General features: G+C 48.5%; 1 protein-coding gene across 1 annotated transcript; it reads left to right on the top strand.

Annotated features, from left to right (window-relative positions):
- The first annotated feature begins 146 nt into the window (after window positions 1-146).
- On the top strand, window positions 147-19,727 carry DDX11 (DEAD/H-box helicase 11). Its single transcript, XM_076340768.1, has 26 exons — window positions 147-227; window positions 494-730; window positions 1,101-1,187; window positions 2,822-2,979; window positions 4,107-4,152; window positions 4,695-4,802; window positions 5,380-5,467; window positions 6,490-6,692; window positions 7,261-7,413; window positions 7,517-7,563; window positions 8,359-8,438; window positions 9,751-9,795; window positions 9,918-9,985; window positions 10,528-10,566; window positions 11,044-11,167; window positions 11,685-11,822; window positions 12,300-12,412; window positions 13,978-14,050; window positions 14,385-14,488; window positions 15,287-15,436; window positions 17,399-17,467; window positions 17,646-17,746; window positions 18,167-18,251; window positions 18,857-18,932; window positions 19,121-19,275; window positions 19,400-19,727. The coding sequence occupies exons 1-26, from the start codon at window positions 162-164 to the stop codon at window positions 19,451-19,453; spliced, it is 2,667 nt and encodes an 888-aa protein (XP_076196883.1). The 5' UTR covers window positions 147-161; the 3' UTR covers window positions 19,454-19,727.
- The last annotated feature ends 488 nt before the right edge of the window (window positions 19,728-20,215 follow it).

Here is a 20,215-nt window from a genome sequence, read left to right on the forward strand (position 1 = left end):
TTCGAAGCCGGGCGGCGGCGGCGGCGGCGCGCGGGATGGAAAGCGGGGCGGCGGCGGGCGCGCGGTCCGTGTGCCCGCGGTCGGCGGTCGGCGCAGCGCCGGGCCCCGGCGGGGGCCGGTTCCCGTTCCCCTACACGCCCTACCTCATCCAGGAGCGGTTCATGGCGGCGCTGTACAGCGCGCTGGAGGCCGGCCGGGTCGGGATCTTCGAGAGCCCCACGGGCACGGTGAGCCAGCGCGGCGGGACGGCGGCAGCCGGGGCCCGGGAGGCTGGGGCGGCGGCAGGGAGCCGTCAGCCGGGAGGAGGACGGAGGTCCCTCGGGGTGGGGAGGGAGGGTGGCACCCGGGGAAAGGGGCCAGGTCTGGGCCTGATCCCGCTCAGAAGGGTCTGTCACCGGGTGGGCCCTCCCTGTGGAGGGGCACCGCTGCGTGGGTGCCGGTGACAGCAGTGCTCCGGCCACGGGAGCCTCATCTTGTTTGTTTTCAACGGCAGGGAAAATCGCTGAGCCTCATCTGCGGGGCCCTCTCCTGGCTCCGAGACTTTGAGGAGAAAAAGCAGCAGGAGGAGGCGCAACTTCTGGCACTTGAGGACGGCGGACAGGAGGGGAAGAAGGAACTGACTTCAGATGAGCCAGGACGCCCAGACAGCAAAGACGGCGCTGGGGAACCGGACTGGGTTACGGCATTTGTGCAGAAGAAAGAGGAGCGGGACATGGTGGACAGGCTAAAGGTTGAGAAATGCTCGTATGTAGAGGACGGGTAAAACAACGAGGTGTGAGGATCAGAAAGGCTGGTAGCCTGGGTGATGATTGGAAAAACAAGTGAGGCAAGCTTTGATGGTGGTCTTTGTCTTTTCACAGGACTTTGTTTCAGGTACGAGGGATGAGGCGTTGCCGTGCAGGTTGTATAAGATAGGAAACTATATTACCCTGAACATAGTAACATATAATGGGCGTGCACTCCAGGAGAAAGGGACTGTGTACTGACAATTCTGTTTCTGAGTTAATTTTTTTTCTATACCCAGGGAATAGGAAAGTAATTATACCCAGGGTTTAGGACTAAATACACTTCATCCTTCCTTCACTCTCCCTTTATTTTAGGAAGAGCAGATGAGGAGGAAAAAGCGAGACGATCGTCTTGAGAAAATTCGCCAGAATGTGCAGTTAAAATATGCAGCAAAGAGAAAGGTGAGTTATCCCGCAGAGATTAGAACTTTCTGTTTTGGTTACCCTGAGCGTTGTTCATACTTGCTTATATCTGCGACTTCACTCTGAATTTTCCAACCCGTCTGTTTGGGGAGCTCTTTGTATTAGGTTGCTGAAATTGGCCATCCAAAATTTTTGGTTAGGTTTTCTTTTTAAAGTACAGATGTGAAAAACAATTTGTGCATAGAGAATTTCCTGTGACGATGCTTGTGTATGGATAGAAAGGCCGTGTATTCTGATGGCCTTCTGGCCTTCTGCTTTTGTTTTAAAAGCTTTAATACTTGGGGTTTTTTTTTTTTTTGAAAGCTCTCTGTTTTATGAGCATGTGTGAACACTCTGTACTTCTGGAATAAAACCTGTAGAACTGTGATTAAATTTAAGATCATGGGAACAGAAGACCCCTCCAAAAAAGCCAGGTCAGGCTTTGGTTGTACTTTGCCCACCACTAGGGAACGATTGTATGTGTTTACTTTCATAGCAAAGTGATTGTGTTGTTCAGAAATGGCTCTTTTCTACATATAAAATGTTCACAGATATATTTTCCTGCCATTTAGATGGGTGAACTGGCTTCAGTACTCTTGACTCTAAGAGCTTTTTCATGGTAGGAGTCAAACTTCCCAGAAACACCCACTTCAGGTCCCCAAACAGGCAGACTTATTAGGCTGCCAGGCTATTAGTTTTTAGTGTGCTCCATCTCAAGTGTTGTGTTATGTTTTGGTCAACTCCCGTCATAAGGATATGGCAGAAATAGCAAAGGTTCAGAGGTGAATGGCAAATAAAAAACAAGTGGAACAAAGAACTTTTGTGTCTTAAAAGAGGATGAAGAGCATGTGAAATGAGAAGCATGATAAAAAGCAAGAAAGCAAATGAGAGAAATATTATAGGGATTTGGAAAAGCAACTGATTCTTCTGTAGCGCTCACGAACTGCATTTTTTCATAATGCTGTGGTAAAAGAATGCTCATTGAAGTTGGAAGATACTGTTTTCAGATTGAAAAAACAAACTCGTCTTTATCAGAACACAAAGTTAGTCGGAAAACTTCAACAGTTTAATGGAATTTCTGTAGAGGGGTAGACCTGTGTTAGAATAAGAACCACATAACGGGAGAAAAAACAGCAAGAGAAGTCTTGTGCTCTGTGTTCTAAAACAGGTGCGAGTTTATCCTAGCTTTGAGTTAAGTGCGGACAGAGTATTTGATTATGCCCTCATATATATGTATGTTTGTTTGTTTGGGTTTATTTACACACTATTTTTTCTCAGTCAGACATCTTTTATGGGCCACTTAAGCAACTAATACTGGATTACATGGATATTGTCATTTCAGGATCTATTAGTTCAGTGGGCCTTTTGCATAGAAGGTTCTTTATGTTTCCCCCTTCATATACGTCTGTGTGGGCAAGTCTTTGGTTGTTGGTAACAGCTGCGTTCTGTGGGCCTGAACAGCTTCAGACACCCATGGTGCATTTACTTGTCCTGCTGGGGCTTTACCCAGCAAGCCATTCCCTGTGTTATGGGTGAGGGACTGTGCTGTCTTCTGACCTGTCCGTGGCATAAAGTGATGTGTGTGCTACCTCTCTTTCTGTGTGAGAAATAATGTGATCATGTGTTCCTTTCAGAGATCTGAGGAGGAGGAGACAAAGCGCCTTCTTCAGCTCAGCAAGGAGGTTCTTTCAGAGGGAGCTGGAGTGGATGTTCTAGACCAGCTGGATCACAATGAGGAAGAGCTGATTCTTGCTGAATATGAGAGTGACGAAGAAAAGAAAGTGGTATCTGGGTAAGGACAGGGACCGAGGGGGTTCCATGCCAAGGAAACGTTTTCTGTATCATTTTTGGCTTGCCTTGATTAAAGAGATTTCACCTGTGATTGTGCAGATCTGGAGTTTCTCCCCCATTCAAGCTGTGTAAGGTAGTGGTTGCTCTGGGGGTTTGTTTGCTTAATTGTTTGGTTTGGTGGCTTTTTTGGATTTGATTTTGTTTTGTTTTTTAAGCTTTTGTTAGACTGATCAGAGTGACCTGAAGTGTTTTCTGAGAAAGTGCATCTTTCTTAAAATGCCTGGCAATGTCCTGCCTTTATCCATGCCCGGTTTCCCAAAGAATGCCTCTGGATGCTGAGTGAATGACTTGAGATCAAGTTCCTTGCATTAGAAAAGCAAAATGGAACTCAGGGCATGAGAGGAAGCTATCAGTCCTGCAGATTAGCACTGGCATCTTTTGATACTCTAAAGGGAGAGATGTTCACATTTCCAAAGACTGAGCTTCAGCATGAAGACCCCATGCACGCTTTTCTCTCTCATACATTTGCTTTATGCAGAAAGCCAGAAGCCATACTTCAGCATGAAAAGTCAAATACATTTAAAATACAAATTTACTAATTAATATCTAGACAGATCCTCCTGCCTGAAAAATTGCAAAACACTTAACTACTTCGTTTATATGTAGTTTATCAAACATTAAACTGCTGTTGCCTTTGAGGAACTCTATGGCAGCTAAATATCTTCCTGAAGCTTTTCTTTATGCAATAGCTTGAGGGTGGTAAATTGTCTCTAAAGGGAAAGTTTTGCAAAAATAAATAAATAAGCTCACTAAAGAACAGTACAGCACTAACTAGCTTATGCCCGGGGCTTAGAAGCCCCAGATTTAAAAGAAAAAAAAATTCTTGAAGTTGCTAAAGACACAGCCCTACAGACATTTTTCTTTTAAAGAGCAAGGCTTGACTTGATGGTGCACGCTTACACTATTTTCAAAAAGTCGATTTTTCTTTTACCTCCTGAGTTAAGATCTGAGGCTCTTCTTGAGATGACATAACCATCTCTCTTGAGACCTCTCTCTTGTAGTAGAGCATCATTTGATTCTGTCAGTGATCTGCTGAAAGGAAACTGTTTGAGCTTTCTCTTTTCTTAGGCTGGAAGATGACGACGATGATTTGGAAGAAGAGCATGTGACTAAGGTGAGATGAGGAAAGTAAATAGTGCCACCTCATAGAACAGTGTAGGACTGAGCAGAATTATGGCTTCCTTGCACCCTTCCCAGTCATGAGGTACAGAAGGATTTAGGAACTTGCATCCAAGAACTGACGAGTTTGTTGATAATAGCAACCAGTTCTGCTGTGCTCATCTCCTTCTGGACTACACTGGCTGCCTAAGCAGCCTGCTCTGCTAACACTGCTGAATTTTTGCTGTGGCTTGCTGTAAAAGCACACTGCAAGAAACACTTCTTTATTACTCTCCAATGGTGAGTCCCTGCTATTATAGGGACCTTGGAAAATGAAATGGAAACAAAGGCAAATGCATAGGAGAAAGCAAAGATAAGGCTGTTGGCCTCAACAGTTGTAAGGTGACACTCAAACATGTACCTTCCCTCGTGTTTTTGAAGGCTTGAGCCAAGATTAACCTTGTTGAGGTGCTTGGCTGCTTCCTTGCAGGATTTGCTGTAGGTAGGGGATTGGCTTCCACATTCTTCTTGTCTTCCCTTTGTTCTTCCTCATTGTAGATTTACTACTGCAGCCGCACTCACTCCCAGCTGTCTCAGTTTGTGCGTGAGGTGCAAAAAAGTCCTTTTGGCAAAGACACACGTCTGGTCTCGTTGGGATCCAGGCAGGTATGTGGTATGGTTCGCAAGGGACCCAGGGTGCGTGTTAACTTAATATGAGAGACTTTGTGGGGAGGTGTGTGGATGTGACGCCTTAGAAGGCATCTCGGGGATTGACTGAATATCTCCCATTGAAAAACTAAAGCAGTCTGGGTCGTGACGCAGATCTGTGTGATGTACATTTTTCTGTGAGCTGTGTTTTGGCCATTTACCCTTTGATGTAAATGCAAAAATCTGTTTTATCTCTTCTGATGTGGAATATTACAGATGTCTGAGTTACTGGGAAGGTGCTCCTCTTAGTATGACTTCTGGCAGCATTTTTTAGAAGCTGTTATGTAGCAGTGAGCCATCTCAGTGCACCTTTTCTCATTTTTTTTCTCCTTGCTAAGTTTATGTGGGTTTCGAGCATATTTGCAGCAGTTAGTATGCACAATGTCTGACCAATAAACTTTTCCATTTCGGAATCTGGCCTGAGATTTAAAGAAATCTTGCTTTAAAGAAATCTTTTATTTTGCAGCAGAGGGTGCACAGAGGGCACTCGGTGCTTAATGACACCCATACTGCTTCCTCTCTTTGCATGTCCAAGAACCTGTGTGTGAATGAGGAGGTGCGACGCTTGGGGGCTCTCCAGCTCATCAATGACCGCTGCATGGAGATGCAAAAGAACAAACATGGTAGGAACACTTCCAGCCTGTGGAAGCAATCACTGATAAAGCTGGTATGAGAGTCTGGAGACAGTGTGCTCTGCCAATCAGTTCTAGCAAGAGAGTGGTAGTGTCCTGGTTTTGGCAGGGATAGAGTTAATTTTCTTCCTAGTAGCTGGTACAGTGCTGTGTTTTGGATTTAGGATGAGAACAATGTTGATAACACACCGATGTCTTAGTTGTTGCTACGTAGTGCTTACACTAGCCAAGGACTTTTCAGCTCTACCGACTGGGAAGGCTGGAGGTGCACAAGAAGCTGGGAGGGGGCACAGCCAGGACAGCTGACTCAAACTGGCCAAAGGGACATTCCATACCATGTGACGTCATGCTCAGTACATAAACTGGGGAAAAGCTGGCCGGGGGGGCCGCTGCTCGGGGACTGGCTGGGCATCGGTTGGCAGGTGGTGAGCAATTGCATTGTGCATCACTTGCTTTGTCTATTATTATTATTATTAGATTAGTATTATTTTATTTCAATTATTAAATTGTTTTTATCTCAACCCACAAGTTTTCTCACTTTTACTCTTCTGATTCTCTCCCCCATCCCACCGGGGTGGGGGAGTGAGCGAGCGGCTGTGTGGTGCTTATTTGCCAACTGAGGTTAAACCACAACAGGTAGGAGCTTGAAAATGGCAGGTTGGAGGAGCAGAGCAGGAGATTATTAGTGCTTTTACTTTTCTTGTCCTCCAGGCTAGGATGCTGAGATCTGTATGTATTTTCTGAGTGCCATAAGTTGGTCAGGACTTCTGCAACAGAAGGATACTTGTCTTTGTAACTCAGTATTAGAAACGTTGGAAGATGTTACATAGCTAAATCTAACTGGCAAGAGTAGTGTCCACTGTGGAGATGGAAATGTTACTGCTGAATAATTTTTAAATAGATGTTAGGTTAAAAATACACGACAAAGCCTGCTTTGAAATCCAGGAGGTTCTGCAAAGTGGTTGTTTTGGGCTATGTGTTGCTCATAGCTTTCTTTCAATTTCTGCCGTTAGAAAAGAAGAGTGATGAAGAGACGGAAGGGAAGAAGAGACGTGTGAGTCGCACCGTATGCCCATTTTATTCCTATGAGCAAATGCAGTTTCTCCGCGACGAAGTTCTCGTGGAAGTGAAAGATATTGAGCAGTTGGTGACTTTGGGAAGGGAGACCAAAGCCTGCCCATATTATGGGAGTCGATATGCCATTCCTGCTGCTCAGGTAAGGTGTACCCACTTTTAGCGGAATTAATGCCAGGGCCTCTAAGAATAAACCAATTGCCTGCTCCCCCCAGTACTGTTACTCAATATTGTGGGAGTCTGTAAACAGGCTGTGTTTCTGTCAGCTGTAGTTTTGCTGAGAAAGCAAAGGAAAAAAACAACACCCATTTGTAGTTAATAGGGAGGCTGTGAGTATGTCTCAGCGTTCTGAAATACTTGAAAGGCTCAATAACTTTGAGGCAATACTGACACATGGGTGTAATCTTAGCTCTTGCCACCGCTCTTCTTCCTTGCTTGGTTGTCTATCAGAAGACATGCTTTCAGTGCTTTAAAGGAGGCTTGGAAGGTAACCTGAGCCGATATGCAGTTGTAGCATCATTTCTCTTTAGCTTACATCCCAGTGCCCCTCTCAAGCATGTACTCCTGTCTCTCTTCCTACCTTTCCCATAATAAGAGTAAGTAACTTGACTGAATTCCACAAGGCCATCTGATATGGGCCTTTAATGAGTGGTTGGGGAGTGCCCTAAGGGTGAGAGCTAGAATCAGGGCAGTGTGTGCTTCTCCTGTAGCTGGTGGTGCTGCCCTATCAGATGCTCTTGCATGAGCCTACCAGGAGGGCTGCTGGGATCAAGCTGAAGGACCAGATCGTAATCATTGACGAAGCCCACAACCTCATAGATACCATCACCTGTATCCACAGTGCAGAGGTCAGTGGCTCTCAGGTGAGTCATGGCCTGGTCTGTTAATCGTGAGCGAGCTCTGCGTCCAGCAGAGTGCCCTTTCTTGACTCCTTTGTAATAACAGCTCCTTTTTTTGTTCGTGTAGCTGTGCTGTGCCCACTCCCAGCTGTTGCAATACATGGAGCGATACAGGTGAGGATCTCAGAGGAAAATAGCACAACAGTGGCAGGCAGCGTGGATGCCATGGCTTGTCTCATGTCTGCAGCCTCTTTCTTGCTTTTCCCTGGTGGAAAGTTATTTGCATTAATACTTCTGCAGATGAAAAGCCACTTGCTTCATTATCTCTGTCTAGAATCCGTCTAAGTCGGACTCCTGGGGCTGGTATTAAGCAGTGAGAAGGGGGATACCCTGAGGATTCTGGCTTTCCCTTTATACCCTCAGTTCCTTTCCCAGTATCTCCCTCTAATCATTCCTGCTTTGTGATGCAGAGTTTCAGAAGATTCAGTCTTTCATGTCTCTCCTGGACCTTAGTCTTTCATGTGCTGACTGGCATTATGGCAGAGGCAGTAAGCTCTGAGGAGGAGGAAGCTATATGTGGTTTTTGGCTCTGGCCAAATCTTGCGTCTTGTCATCCCTGCAGTGGTTGATTATTGTGCTCAATGCTAACAACTTTGAACTTGTGGAGCGTTATTGCAACAGGGACTTGAGGTGTCACTGCCATTGTAATTAACAAACTGTAATTAATGTGTGAGGAGAAAGGCGATGGTAGGAACAGTGTGGGGTGCATGGGTGAGTGCTCTGGGGTGACCTTGGGCAGGATATCTAGGGGTCTATGCCCTGTCACAGATAGGGAGAGTGAGCCTGGGAGAAATCATTCTTGGTTCCTGTCTCCCCAAAATGAAGGGGAGTTCAGGTACTTGTCTCTGCAGCTTAGCTGCTGTGAGTTAGTCCCTGAAGATGTTTTGGGATCTGTCTCATTTTTCATAGGAAACGTTTGAAGGCAAAGAACTTGATGTACATTAAGCAGATCCTGTATTTGCTGGAGCGGTTTGTGGCCATGCTGGGAGGTAAGCAAACCTATTCTGTCTCCAGGGATGCTGATAGACTCTGAGCTAGCTGCTGCTTCCTCAGGGCACTGTCCCCCTTCCCCCTCTGCAGAGGCTGCAGGGAGATGTTGCTCATGTATAGGTTCAGATGCCAGTAATTTTATTTCTCAGGCTGTTTTGTAACATGGGGATGTCGACTGGTGTCTGCCTGAACCCTTCTCTTTGTTTGATTAGCTGAGGAGCAGCAGATGACGTCGTAAGTTGGTAGAGGCAGTTTCCCTCTCTTTCTGTGTGGTTTTCAGATCTGATTTGAGTGGGGATGAGGTAGGGTGCCAAGTGAGGTATACAGCAGATGTGTGGCAGCGATCAGGACAGCACAAAGCTGCACAGAGTAAATCTCCTGGGTCATCTGGTGGTACGGCCTCTACCTGTGTCAGACCTGTCATGTCTGCCTCTGCAGAATGAATCTTTCTTGAGTGGTGCCTTTCCTTTGTGAAAAAATATTATTTTGCATAGATTTTTAAATCCACTGGCATTTGCAGGACTCCTTTCCTCTGATGATCTGTTTGCGAGACCTCAGTGTGTCTTGAGGAGAGCCTGTCATAAGTTCATAAAGAACTTCCTCCTTGTCCAGGAGAAATGCAGCAATTTTGGGCAGGGGCCTGGTGGTGCTCTCTGCCCTTCTCTCAGACATATACTTCTCTTCCTCCTCTGTTCCTGCCACTCTTCTCTTCCCCACACTCAGTTAAGTGCTTTCATTAGAAATTGCAGCCTGTGTACAGCTTCATGATTGAGGCTGCAAAAGTGAGATGTGAGGTGGGTGTTAAGCAGTAGGACATAAAACGCAGTGAGTGGCAGGAATTAATCCTGTTCTGGCTGTCAGGGTCTGAGCGTGGAGCTGTCCTCAGGTTTCCCCCTCTTCCCAATTGCCTGCCAGCCTATGCGCCTCCCAGCTCCCTGCTGCTGCATTGAGGAGGGGTGAGGGATGCATTGCAGTCCCTGTCCCTTCATCTTTGCAGCACGACTACGTAGTGTGTGAGCATTTGTACGCACCCACCCTACCTGCTGCCTCCTGCTACAGAAGGAATGTAGGTGGTGTTTCTTACAGGACGCAGCAGCACACTTGTCCTACAATGTAGGGCTACCTTACAGGGGAAATTAAAACTGAGCAGGAGCTGATGTTTTGTCTGTATAGCTACATTTTGCAGATGTATAGTTATTTCTCAGTTTTTGTCCTGGTGCAGTGTCCCTTTCAGCTCAGTTGTTAGTCTTTTGCTTAATTTTAAGACAGGCCCATTGTAAGCCTTCCTTGAATCGGTTTCATGTTTTACAGGTAATGTGAACCAAAATCCTAGCTGTCAGGCAGTTTCCCAAACAGGTAAGACTGGAGTGAACACGTGGGGTATGCAGCCATCAGTCAGCGGCATGGGGGTGGGCAGTAAGAGGCTGCAGGCCCCGCAGCTAATAATTTTTTTTCTCCTTTCCCTCCCTTTCTTTCAGGGACGGTGCTAAAATCCATCAATGACTTTCTATTCCAGAGCCAGATTGACAATATCAACCTCTTCAAGGTAATGCAAATGTTGTCATCTGCTAGGGCACAAGCGGTCGTGACTTGTTCAAGGTTATGAGGAAGCGTGTGTGAGAGCTGGAAGTAGAGCCAAGGCCCACATGGCAGAATCTGCTTTCTAGCAGATTCTCCCCAATGTATAGATCTCTTCTGCTGCTGTCTGGATAACAGTGCATTAAAGCTGGATAGGTGGTCTTGGGGTAGAGGGAAGCAAGCAATTAGACGTGTACAAGTGCAGAGGCTGTCTGTCAGCAAAGCTAAACTGTAGGGGTTGAGGGTGAAGAAACTATACTGCTCCAATAACCTAACCCATCCCTTCAACCTCCAAACATAGCACCTTAACACCGTGTGTTTCCACTCTGGAAGCAATGCCTTTGTAATAAACTGTTGTCTGGGAGGCAACACTCAACGAAGAACTGTGCACCCCTCCCCAAGAGCACAGCAAGAACAGCAAGTGATATCCCTGCCGGACAGGGATCAAGGGCAGCAGGATGGGAGAAGGGATGCTGAATGTCAGTTCATTTTTCTGTCTTCCTCCAACAGGTTCAGCGTTACTGTGAGAAGAGCCTCATCAGTAGGAAGGTAATGCCCCTGTGACTTCATGGTCAGCAGCGTTCAAATGCTGTTTCAGACATTGAGTTTGAAGCGGAAGATGCAGCAGCTGGGGTGGGAGCCTGTCTTCTCCACCCTGCTCTGCAAACAAAGTGGTTCCTGCAACAAGCACTGTATGGGCAGGTTACCTTTTGCTTATACGGCAAAGAAGCATACAACGTGGTGTACCGCAGTATTCCAGTGGGTGCTAATTCTGTGCTGCTTGGCCTCAAACTCGCCAGCCTGGTAGGCTGCACTGCACTGGGGGAACAAGCATCAGAGACTTGTTTTGGTTTGGATTCAATGAGTGAAGGAAAGTAGTGGGAGCTCTGAGCTGATAGATTCTGATTGGGCTGGTTCGCAAACACCTACCAAGGAACTTTATCTGCGGCAGGCCAGCAAACCTGTTTTTGTTTTGTCTGATTCCTGCTGTTGGTAGTCTTAGTCTTACTGGCTTTTGCTTGGCAGCTTTTTGGGTTTGTGGAGCGATATGGAGGCCCTGCCACAGCTATGAAGACCAACAAGGAGAACCAGAAGTTGGCTGGTTTGCAGAACTTTCTTCTGACCCTCCAGCAGGGATCTGATAAAGAGGGTGAGTTCAGACATCCTCCACTTGTGCATCTGCAAAGTGAGGATGTGGAACCTTCATCTGTCTGCGTGAGGAAAGGGGGTGACAGATTTGAAGAGTGATAGACTGCAGAAGCTGTCCTGCGCAGATATTTTTAATATATATGGCTAGATGACCTGGGCAACTCTACATATGATTAGAAGATCTCCTGAGGTCCCTTCCAAGCTGAATGATGCGATTCCGTGATTACACCACACGCACTCAAGCTTTGCCCTGCTGTGACCTGCTGGCTCTGGGACCTGAACTACCATGGGTAGCTCTGGTTAGTGGTGCCAGCTACAAAAGCCAGATCTTCCTTTTTTTTTTCCTAGCAATGAGACAGAATTTGGGTTCTCTCCTTTATTGGGTCTTTGTTCTCTGCCTGCATATGTAGACCAGGTATCATGTTCTTGTGGAAAGGACCCATCTGTATTTTGTGCTTAGTCCCTGTCTTCAGAAATGTGGCCTAAGTTGCCTGCCTCTCCTTTTCTCTTCTGGCCAGCAAGTGCTCTCCAGAGCCCTCCCATGGAAGCTGAGAACGACCAGCTCCGAACTGCCTCTCCACTGATGCAGATTGAAGGATTTCTCTCAGCCCTCACGAATGCAAACCAAGATGGCCGAGTCATCCTCAACAGGCAAGGTACTGGAAAGGACGAGCTGGGGAGAGGTGGCATGCGTCACAAGCAGGGTGCTTCACTGGCAGTGAGGGAGGAGATCCTGAGCCTGGGGGGATCCTGCAGCCCTGCCAGAACGTATCTGTGCTGTCCATGATGCAGGCTGGCAGGCTCGGTCTGTGTGAGGACTCTCATGAGCCCAAAGGAATTCTTAACCAAGGGCATTGGGGCCAGGGTTTGCAGAGCTCTGCTCCCACTTTGGATGTCGATTTTTTTGTCTTGCGATTTATTGCACCTCTTCCACAGCTCCAGGAAGATTAGGAAGCAGCAGGTAACTTCCAGGTTGGCGTTACCTGCTGCTGCCCCTGGCAGTGTTGAACAGCAGCGAGTCCTTGTTTTGAGAGGTGGGGACTGGCCAGAGTGCCCAGGACAGGAGGGTGAATCTCTTACATCCCCAAGTGTGTCACAGCTAGTTCCTGATGTTGTCTTTCTCCTTTTCCCAGGCACAGTTGGTCAGAGCAGCCTCAAATTCCTCTTGCTGAATCCAGCTGTCCACTTTGCCAAGGTGGTGGAAGAATGCCGTGCTGTAATCATCGCTGGGGGCACCATGCAGCCGGTGAGGGAATAAGGATGCTATGCTGGGCTCTCAGGAGGTCTCTGGTGCTGTCTGCAAGCAGGCATGGAAAGACAGCAGCTCAGTCCCACTGGGATGTGCTCTTCTCACTTCCTATGGCTTGTGTGGGAAAAGACCTTTCCTACCTACCCTTTTATCTCCCTGGTACGGTTTCCCTGCGTGAGGCATCACACTGCCTGTTTATGCAGAAAGTTGTCGGTGTAAGGGCAGGATTGCCCTTGTCAGCCTTTCTTGTCCTCAAGACGATACAGGCTGAGGCTGAGCTCATGGTAGGTTGGAACAAGCATGGGTAGCAGTCAGAGGACCTGGTAAAACCATCTGACCTTCTAAAGGGACAGGCATCCCACAGGGACCATCCCATGGAGGATCTTTCAGAAGAATCAAGACTTCAGTCTTGGTATGGTGGCGGGCAGCTTATCATCCTTCTCCCGTTGCTTTAGTTCCCAAGAGACAGTGTGTTTGTGTTGTACAGATGCAGCTGAGTGTGTCAGATATCCCAGTTAGTTACGTTTATCCTGTTCCTGCACACGAATGTCCTGAAATTTCCTCTTTGCCCTTGTGGTGACGAGGGAGGGAAGGAGGGTGTGAAGTGCAGGACCTTTTTTCGGAAGGCCACCATTCCAACTTTGAACCTTTCAGACTGCAACTTGGAGAGAGGATGTAGTTGCAGCCCAAGCTGTGGTCTGTGCAGCGCTTGGGAGTCCTGGTAGTGGGTTTTTGGGCCTGGGGAGGTCTGAAATTGGGGCACGTTGGGCCAAGAGGCAGGGTGGTTCCAGGCAGGGGACCTGCCCCGTGCAGCGGGGGCCATGGCAAGGCTCAGGACCACGGGCACTGAAAGGGGACACACACACACACCACACACACCACACACACACCACCCCCCCCCACCCCCACCCCCTCCCCTCCCCCCCCACACCCCCCCCCACACCCCCCGCTCCCTTCACGCTGCCGTTCTGCCTGGGCCAGCTGGAAGGCCCGCCCCAGGCGCTCGGCCTGGCCTTGGCAGAGGGCAGGCCGGCCGGGGTGCCGGCGGGCCCCCGCGCCCCCGGGGCGGAGCGCGGCCGCCGGCCGAGCATCGCCATCGCCTCGGGCCGGCCGCCGGCAGGGGGCGCTGCCGCTCCTCGCCCGGCGGGGTCGCTGGGGCGCGGCGGCGGCGGGCGGCCGCCGGCTGCAGGACTTGGGGCGCAGCGCTCGGGGCCGGGCGGTCGTGCCGGGGCCAGGGCCGCCGAGGTGGATGAGCTCTCCGCTCGGCAGCGGCTTCAGGCCGTGGCTGACCTTGCAGGATGTATATGCGGGCCCTTTCTCCTCCTTCTGCGTGCCCTGGACTCCAACGCGCCTCCCAGCCCTGGCTTGTGTGCTCAGCATTCCCGTGCCCTTGATTTTCTCATCACGGAGGGAGCCTATCTCCCCTGTGCCGGCGGCCCACCGGACGGAGCTGACCAGCTCTCCCTCGACACTGGTGCTCAAGGAGCAGCAGCACCAGTGTTGCTGATGTAGTGTCATTTGGGACGCTGGTGCTTTATCTCTCTTTGGCTTGTGGTTCATAGGTGGCTGATTTCCGAGAGCAGCTGCTGTCCTGTGCTGGTGTGGACCCTGCACGTGTCGTGGAGTTTTCTTGTGGTGAGTGTGCCGGGGTGGCAGGGAGGGGTCATAATCTGTCTCTGCGGGACCTGAGTGTTGCAGTTTGCCTTTGGTGCTGTTTTGTCAACGCTCTAAGCAACACGGCATCTTTCATGGCAGCAAAGGGGTGCTAGGTCCTTTCCGCCCTGAGCTTCCCCAGTATCAGCAGGCAGTGTGCTGTGCCTTCTTCCCAGGGGCTCAGGGAATGGGAGTCAGGGCAACTGAGTGACTTAGGCAAATGTGTCCCCCACTGCACGCAGGTAAAGCTGTTCAGCTAGTGAGGTTTGTGCACACAGCAGTGATGTTGCCTCTCACTACTTGTTTTTGTCTCCAGGACATGTGATTCCTCCAGAAAACATTCTACCCATAATCCTCTGCAGTGGTCCTTCCAACCAGCAGCTGGAATTCACCTACCAGACAAGAGACCTGCCCCAGATGGTCAGTCTTTCCTTCATTCCCTTCCTTGGTATCTTTTTTTTGCTTCACGTGCTTATGTTTCGTAGGACAGTGTGCTCTCTGTTTGAAAGGTGGGCTGATCAAAAGCCATGGCAAGGGAAATCCATGGGATGTGGGGCGGGTATGTCGCCAAGTAATTGGGGAAGAGGAGCAGCAAAAGGGGTTTTGAGCTGCCTGCTCAGAGGCAGCTATTGGAGATGAGGAATACTAGCAACTCCTGTTTGTTTGTACCGAGATCCTGCATTTGCGTGCTGAACATCAGAAGGAGATTTCTGACTGTGCTTCACAGTCTGAAGGGCTCGGTGACAGTGGAGCGTGGCAGCCCTGCAGAGTGCAGCCCAAACCATAGGGGCGGCAACAGATGTTTCTGCACTTTTTCTTTCTTCCTCTGGTGGGCCAGTAAGCACCCAACGCCAGACACTAGGTCTGCTCTGCCCCTGTGGAATCTCCACCAGATGCGCTAGCTAGCTTTCCACATCTGTTCTAGTGTGACAGGTCCCATCCACTGCGACAACAAACATAAACTCTCTTTTCCTGAATGACCACTGCTCCACAGCAGTAACAGAAAGCCTGGATTAGGAGGAGAGGCCAAGCAGTGAAGAGCTTTTCGGTGATTCCCAGCTCCCCTAGAGAGCTCTCTTAGACCTGGCGAATTTCCCACGTTTTTCCTTCCCCCAAGGCATGTCGTAGGGGAGGTGTGATCCTGGGATTGAGCACAGAATTGGAGCGGCATTAGCTGGAGCTCCTGTCAGCTGCAATATGCTCTCGTCTCTCTTGCAGATGGATGAGACGGGTCGAATCCTTTGCAACCTGTGCAATGTGGTCCCAGGGGGTGTGGTGTGCTTCTTCCCCTCCTACGAATATGAGAAGCAGGTGTATGCACACTGGGAGAAGACAGGGCTGCTCACCCGCCTGGCAACTAAGAAGAAGGTAATTGTGCAACCAGGGGCAGTTGCTACTTTAAATGGAGGTTTCAAAAATCAAACAATTATCTATGCATTACAGGCCTCTCTTGCTGAGTTGTTCTCATACTCTGCACAGCAGAGCAGCGCGGATGTTTATCTAGCCAATCCCTCCAGTAATGAATAAATGATACTTCCCGGGCAGCTGATCACTGAGCTGGGATCTAAATTAGATTAAACGCAGCTACAGATTCTTCAAGTGCACAGGCTGTGTAGTCGCCATGGGTAGACAATCCTGACTTTCCATAACCAGCAAGCTTGTTCCCGTGTGGCTGGGGGGCTGTTCAGGTTGAGCTCTTACAGGGAATTAATTTCTCCCAGGCTCAGCTGTGTGCCCCTTGAACACAGGCCAGCACAACTAAGGGCTAGGCAGAATGGGACCAGACTGCAGTTCACAGGACAAACGGTGTTCTTCTTCTGGAAGAAGTGCAGAGTGGAGAACTGAGAGACTAGCAGTGGTGACTCCCACTGAAGGAGTGATGAGAAACATTGAACGGGGAGGTCACTGCAAATACGAAATCTTTGCAGTGACTCTCACAAGTCTCACAAGTATTTGAAGGTTGGGTATTGAAGGTCAGGCAGTCTGACTGTCTCAGGGTGTGGGGCATGGGTCTTGGATCGTGTGCCAGGGGAGCGGGGGAAAGAACGACATATACGCTAGCTGTGACTTCTGTTTATTAAAAGCTAAATAACTTACCACGTGGATTAGGAGAGCACAGTCCCAGGTATTTCACAGCCTTGGTGCGGGCATTCTGGCACGTGGCTCTGCCTGTAAGTTTTTGTGGTGGAAGCACTATGCTTCGGCTTCTCCGTGTGTTTGTACAGCTGTCACTCATAGTGCCTTTCAGGTGTGTTCTGTCAGGGTCCCAGCAGTCTGCCTGGTGCCTCCAAGGCGTTGTGCCACAATCACTCAGCTTGCTCTACCTTTCAACTCTGATTTGTTCTTGTTTGGCCTTTGCAGTCTCCAGCAAATTGCATATGCATTAGCAAAGCAATTTGGTAGAAGTGCAGCAAGTGTGACTTTCAGCTGCCCACACACAAGATCATATCGTAGCAGAGGAAGGTTAAAGTCTTTCCTGAGGTGGTTGTGGTGACATCACACTGAGATTATACATCAATTACACAGGGAAAATTAATTTAAATCAGAGGATTAAATAACTACTGTTTAATAAGTTAAATAGTCTTGGCTTATATTTGTAATTGCCAGTTATTTTTCTTCTGAAAGACTGATTCTGGCTGGTAAAATTTGATAGTACTTCTTGCTAACCAAGAGAAAACACATCCTTTAGGTTCTTTACTGTCACAGAAGACACAGCTGTTGCACCTCGTTTACTAGGAAAACAACTTGTGATTTAGGCCAAGGTGCAACATCTATCAAAATGCAGCTCAATTAACTTCAGGGGCTTTCAGTGACTAATTAGGCATAATAGAATAACATAAAGAAATATTACTTTATGTATGCTTTGCATAGAAAACTAAGTTATTCGCTGGGCAAGGGGAGCTATTACTTGGAATTAATTGGTGATTTGAATTGATTGGTCCTGTCACTGTCCTCCAAGATCTTGCAGCTGGAGGGTCTCCTCACCCCGCTGGATCTTTATTCGTAGATGGAAGAGGTGCACATTGCTTTCCTGCCTTTCAGCTCTCGGATGACTTTTAACTTCTTGCAGAATTAGACAAGCCTGCCAAAGCTGAAAGGGAGTGTTGGAGGGGCAGGAGCAGCTGCTGCTCCCTTCAGAGCCCAGTTGAAAAGTGCTGTAGCGAGCAAGCCGTGCTTTTCCAGGGTGGAGGGGAAAGGTGCTGGTTTTTCAGGCAATTTGCCCTTCCCCGATCTTAGTTCCATGTGCTGTTTAATGGCACGGGAGTAAAATGATTTGCTTTCTTTAAACTGCTTCCTGTTGCTGCAACTGACGTACTGTGCCTGTGACAGGTCTTTCAGGAGCCTAAGAAAGCCAACCAGGTGGAGCAGGTGCTGGTGGAATATGCCAAGTGCATAAAGGTAAGCTGAGCTGGCAGGCTGGTGGGAGTGTGGCATCCCAACTGCCTATGGGAGTGCTGCTAAAGAGAGCATTGCAGCTTTTACCAAGGAAAGAGGACTCTAGCCCAGGTGTGGGAGTGTTTCTGAAGCACAGAAATCTTCCCTACTCTGGTTTAAGTTGCTGCTCCCTCTCCTGCAGCGCTGCAGCCAGGCAGGAGGACAGATGACGGGGGCACTGCTGCTTTCTGTAGTTGGAGGCAAAATGAGCGAAGGGATCAACTTCTCTGATGACCTGGGAAGGTAAGGAGGCTGCTCCTTGGAAGGAGAGCGCTGGGCTCGTGGTGTGGTGACTCCAAGCAGGGTGGACACATCAGTACTTGCATAGATAGAAAATCCTGGGGAGCACATGGCTTGGGCTGATGCTTAAACCAATGGGACCAAGTCTGTGGGGTGGCGCAAAACCCGCCTGTCCAGAGTACTTTTCATGTGAGTAATGCAGTTAGGCTTGCTGTGCTAGATAATCCCTCGTTCTGGCACCCTGAATCCCTCTGCAGCTTTCCGTTCATAACGTGCTTATCAGACTGCTGTGCTTTATTGCCGCCTTTGGTTTTCAGGGCTGGCTGTCTTTCAGGGGTGCGGTGACCTCTAATTTATCAGTCTATTGGCAAAGTGCTCTAGGATGAGACTAAGAATAATGCAGTCCTCCCTTGCCCCTTGCAGGTGTGTGATTATGGTGGGAATGCCTTACCCCAACATTAAATCTCCAGAGCTCCAGGAAAAAATGACTTGGCTTGACAAAACAATGGTAACAGAGACACTTACACCTCTGCCTCTTTCACTTTGGCTTTTTAGTATTAACTTTCCTCCCAGCACATGAGTCCCAGAGCTGCTTTCAAAGATTTTTTTTTTCTTTGAGCTTGCCCTTGTTTCCCAGACTGTGTGATACCGAGAGCACAGCTTCTCCGTGCTGCCTGTATACAGGTGGCCCTAAACACAGGGAGGAAGCTCAGTGGAGGGAAGCACCACTGGGGCTCCCTGGGAACACTGAGTTGCAGGGGGATCAAGGTCTCTTCACCCCAGAGGAGGTGGCAGGGTGGTAGGAGCTGCTTGCTAGGATCACTTCTCTTGGCTCACTTGTTCTTTCTCACTGCCCACTGGAGATGCTGTTCCTGGGCAGCTGGGGACAAGTTTTCTGCCTTCAGGGGGGCTTGGGCTGGCTCTTTGTGAATGTTCAACATAGTTTTCTGACAGCAACCTTTCTTCTGTTCCTGCTTACTCCCAGCTTGGTGTCTGCTTGGCTACCCGCGCACTCTGCAGGGGTAAAAGCATTTGCCTCGCTTTGTCATTAAGACTCCCTAGTTTGATTTACATCTACCTCATGTTCAGTCTTACCTATTTCTCCCTTTCCAGCCCAGACCTGCTGGCCAGGCACCTAGCAGAGTGCTGATTGAAAACCTGTGCATGAAGGCAGTAAACCAGTCAATAGGTAATTCATCCTTCCTTGGACAGGCTGGGGGATACAAAATGTGACTGCACTGAACTAAGAGGGTGGGGAAAAGGATGCATTACCAATCAGTCTAAGTACAGATGAACATGAACAGGGAACATGAGCTTCCTTGCCTGAGAACGAACACTTGAGTGGGCCATTTTAACGTGGCTCTACACTCTGTACAGGCAGAGCCATTCGCCATCAGAAGGACTTTGCAAGCATCCTGCTCCTGGACCACAGGTACGCACGCCCTGCCATCTTTAACAAACTGCCACAGTGGATCAGGGAGAGAACCCAGGTGAAACCTGCCTTTGGAGCAGCGTTTGCAGAGTTAAGAAAGGTCAGAACTTGTATCTTATGTACGGTTACCAAAACTGTTTCCCACTGTACTCATCTGTACTTTTCTCAAACCTTCACTTCAGAGTAAGGCCAGGGACAAACTGTCTGGTTTTGTGTGTTCCTAGTTCCATCGAGGGAAGTCGGGCGCTTTGCGATGCGGACCAGAGAACAGGCTGTAGGTCAGCTCTGCGTTACACCGCTGAAGAACACCTGAAGAAACACAGGTTCCTGCTTTTCTGTACCAAGGAGTTAGTTTGTGAATCTCTGCCTTCTGCCTCCTTTGTGGATGTTTGCTGTTCAGTATCTGAGCACTATGATGGTGGGACAGCCTTCAGCACCATAACCAGGAGGGAAAGTGGTTGTAGGTCTGAGGCAGGTGAAGGTAGTAGCGGCAGGCTCCTATTTATTTACAGCTGTTAAGGTTTTATTTAAATTGATTAAATATTTTCAACCCAAACACTTAAGTATGGGGAGTATAATTATTTTGACTGAACACATCTGCCTTTTCCCATCAACCACCAAGTGTAGGATGCTTGATGACCAATGAAAACATAGAGCTTTTCACAAGAATTGTAAACTATCAGGCCATTAGTTTGTGTCATGTTGGAATTACACAGTCAGACTGGTAAGACATGGGGCAGCTATGCGTAACATTTCTATCCCCTTCTTTCTACCTTGCTTCAAGCAGTCTGTAGATTCAAGGAGTGGTTAATTCTTTCAAGGCGAGTAAAGATATAGCCATAATACAGCACAGCACTTCTCCTTTGATCATGCTTAAGCACAGGATTGCTCTGCTCTTTTTACTACCTAGGTTTTTGAATTCAAAGTAACTTTCTGTGGAAAATGGTAAAACTTTTTTTTTTTTTTTTTGTGTAACCTTGCTGGGGTTCTTTCCTAGGTCATGGGTCAGTGCTGGAGGGCAGCGGTAACAGGGACGGCTA

This window comes from Aptenodytes patagonicus, chromosome 1, assembly GCF_965638725.1.
Source record: "Aptenodytes patagonicus chromosome 1, bAptPat1.pri.cur, whole genome shotgun sequence".
Classification (NCBI taxonomy): Eukaryota; Metazoa; Chordata; class Aves; order Sphenisciformes; family Spheniscidae; genus Aptenodytes; species Aptenodytes patagonicus.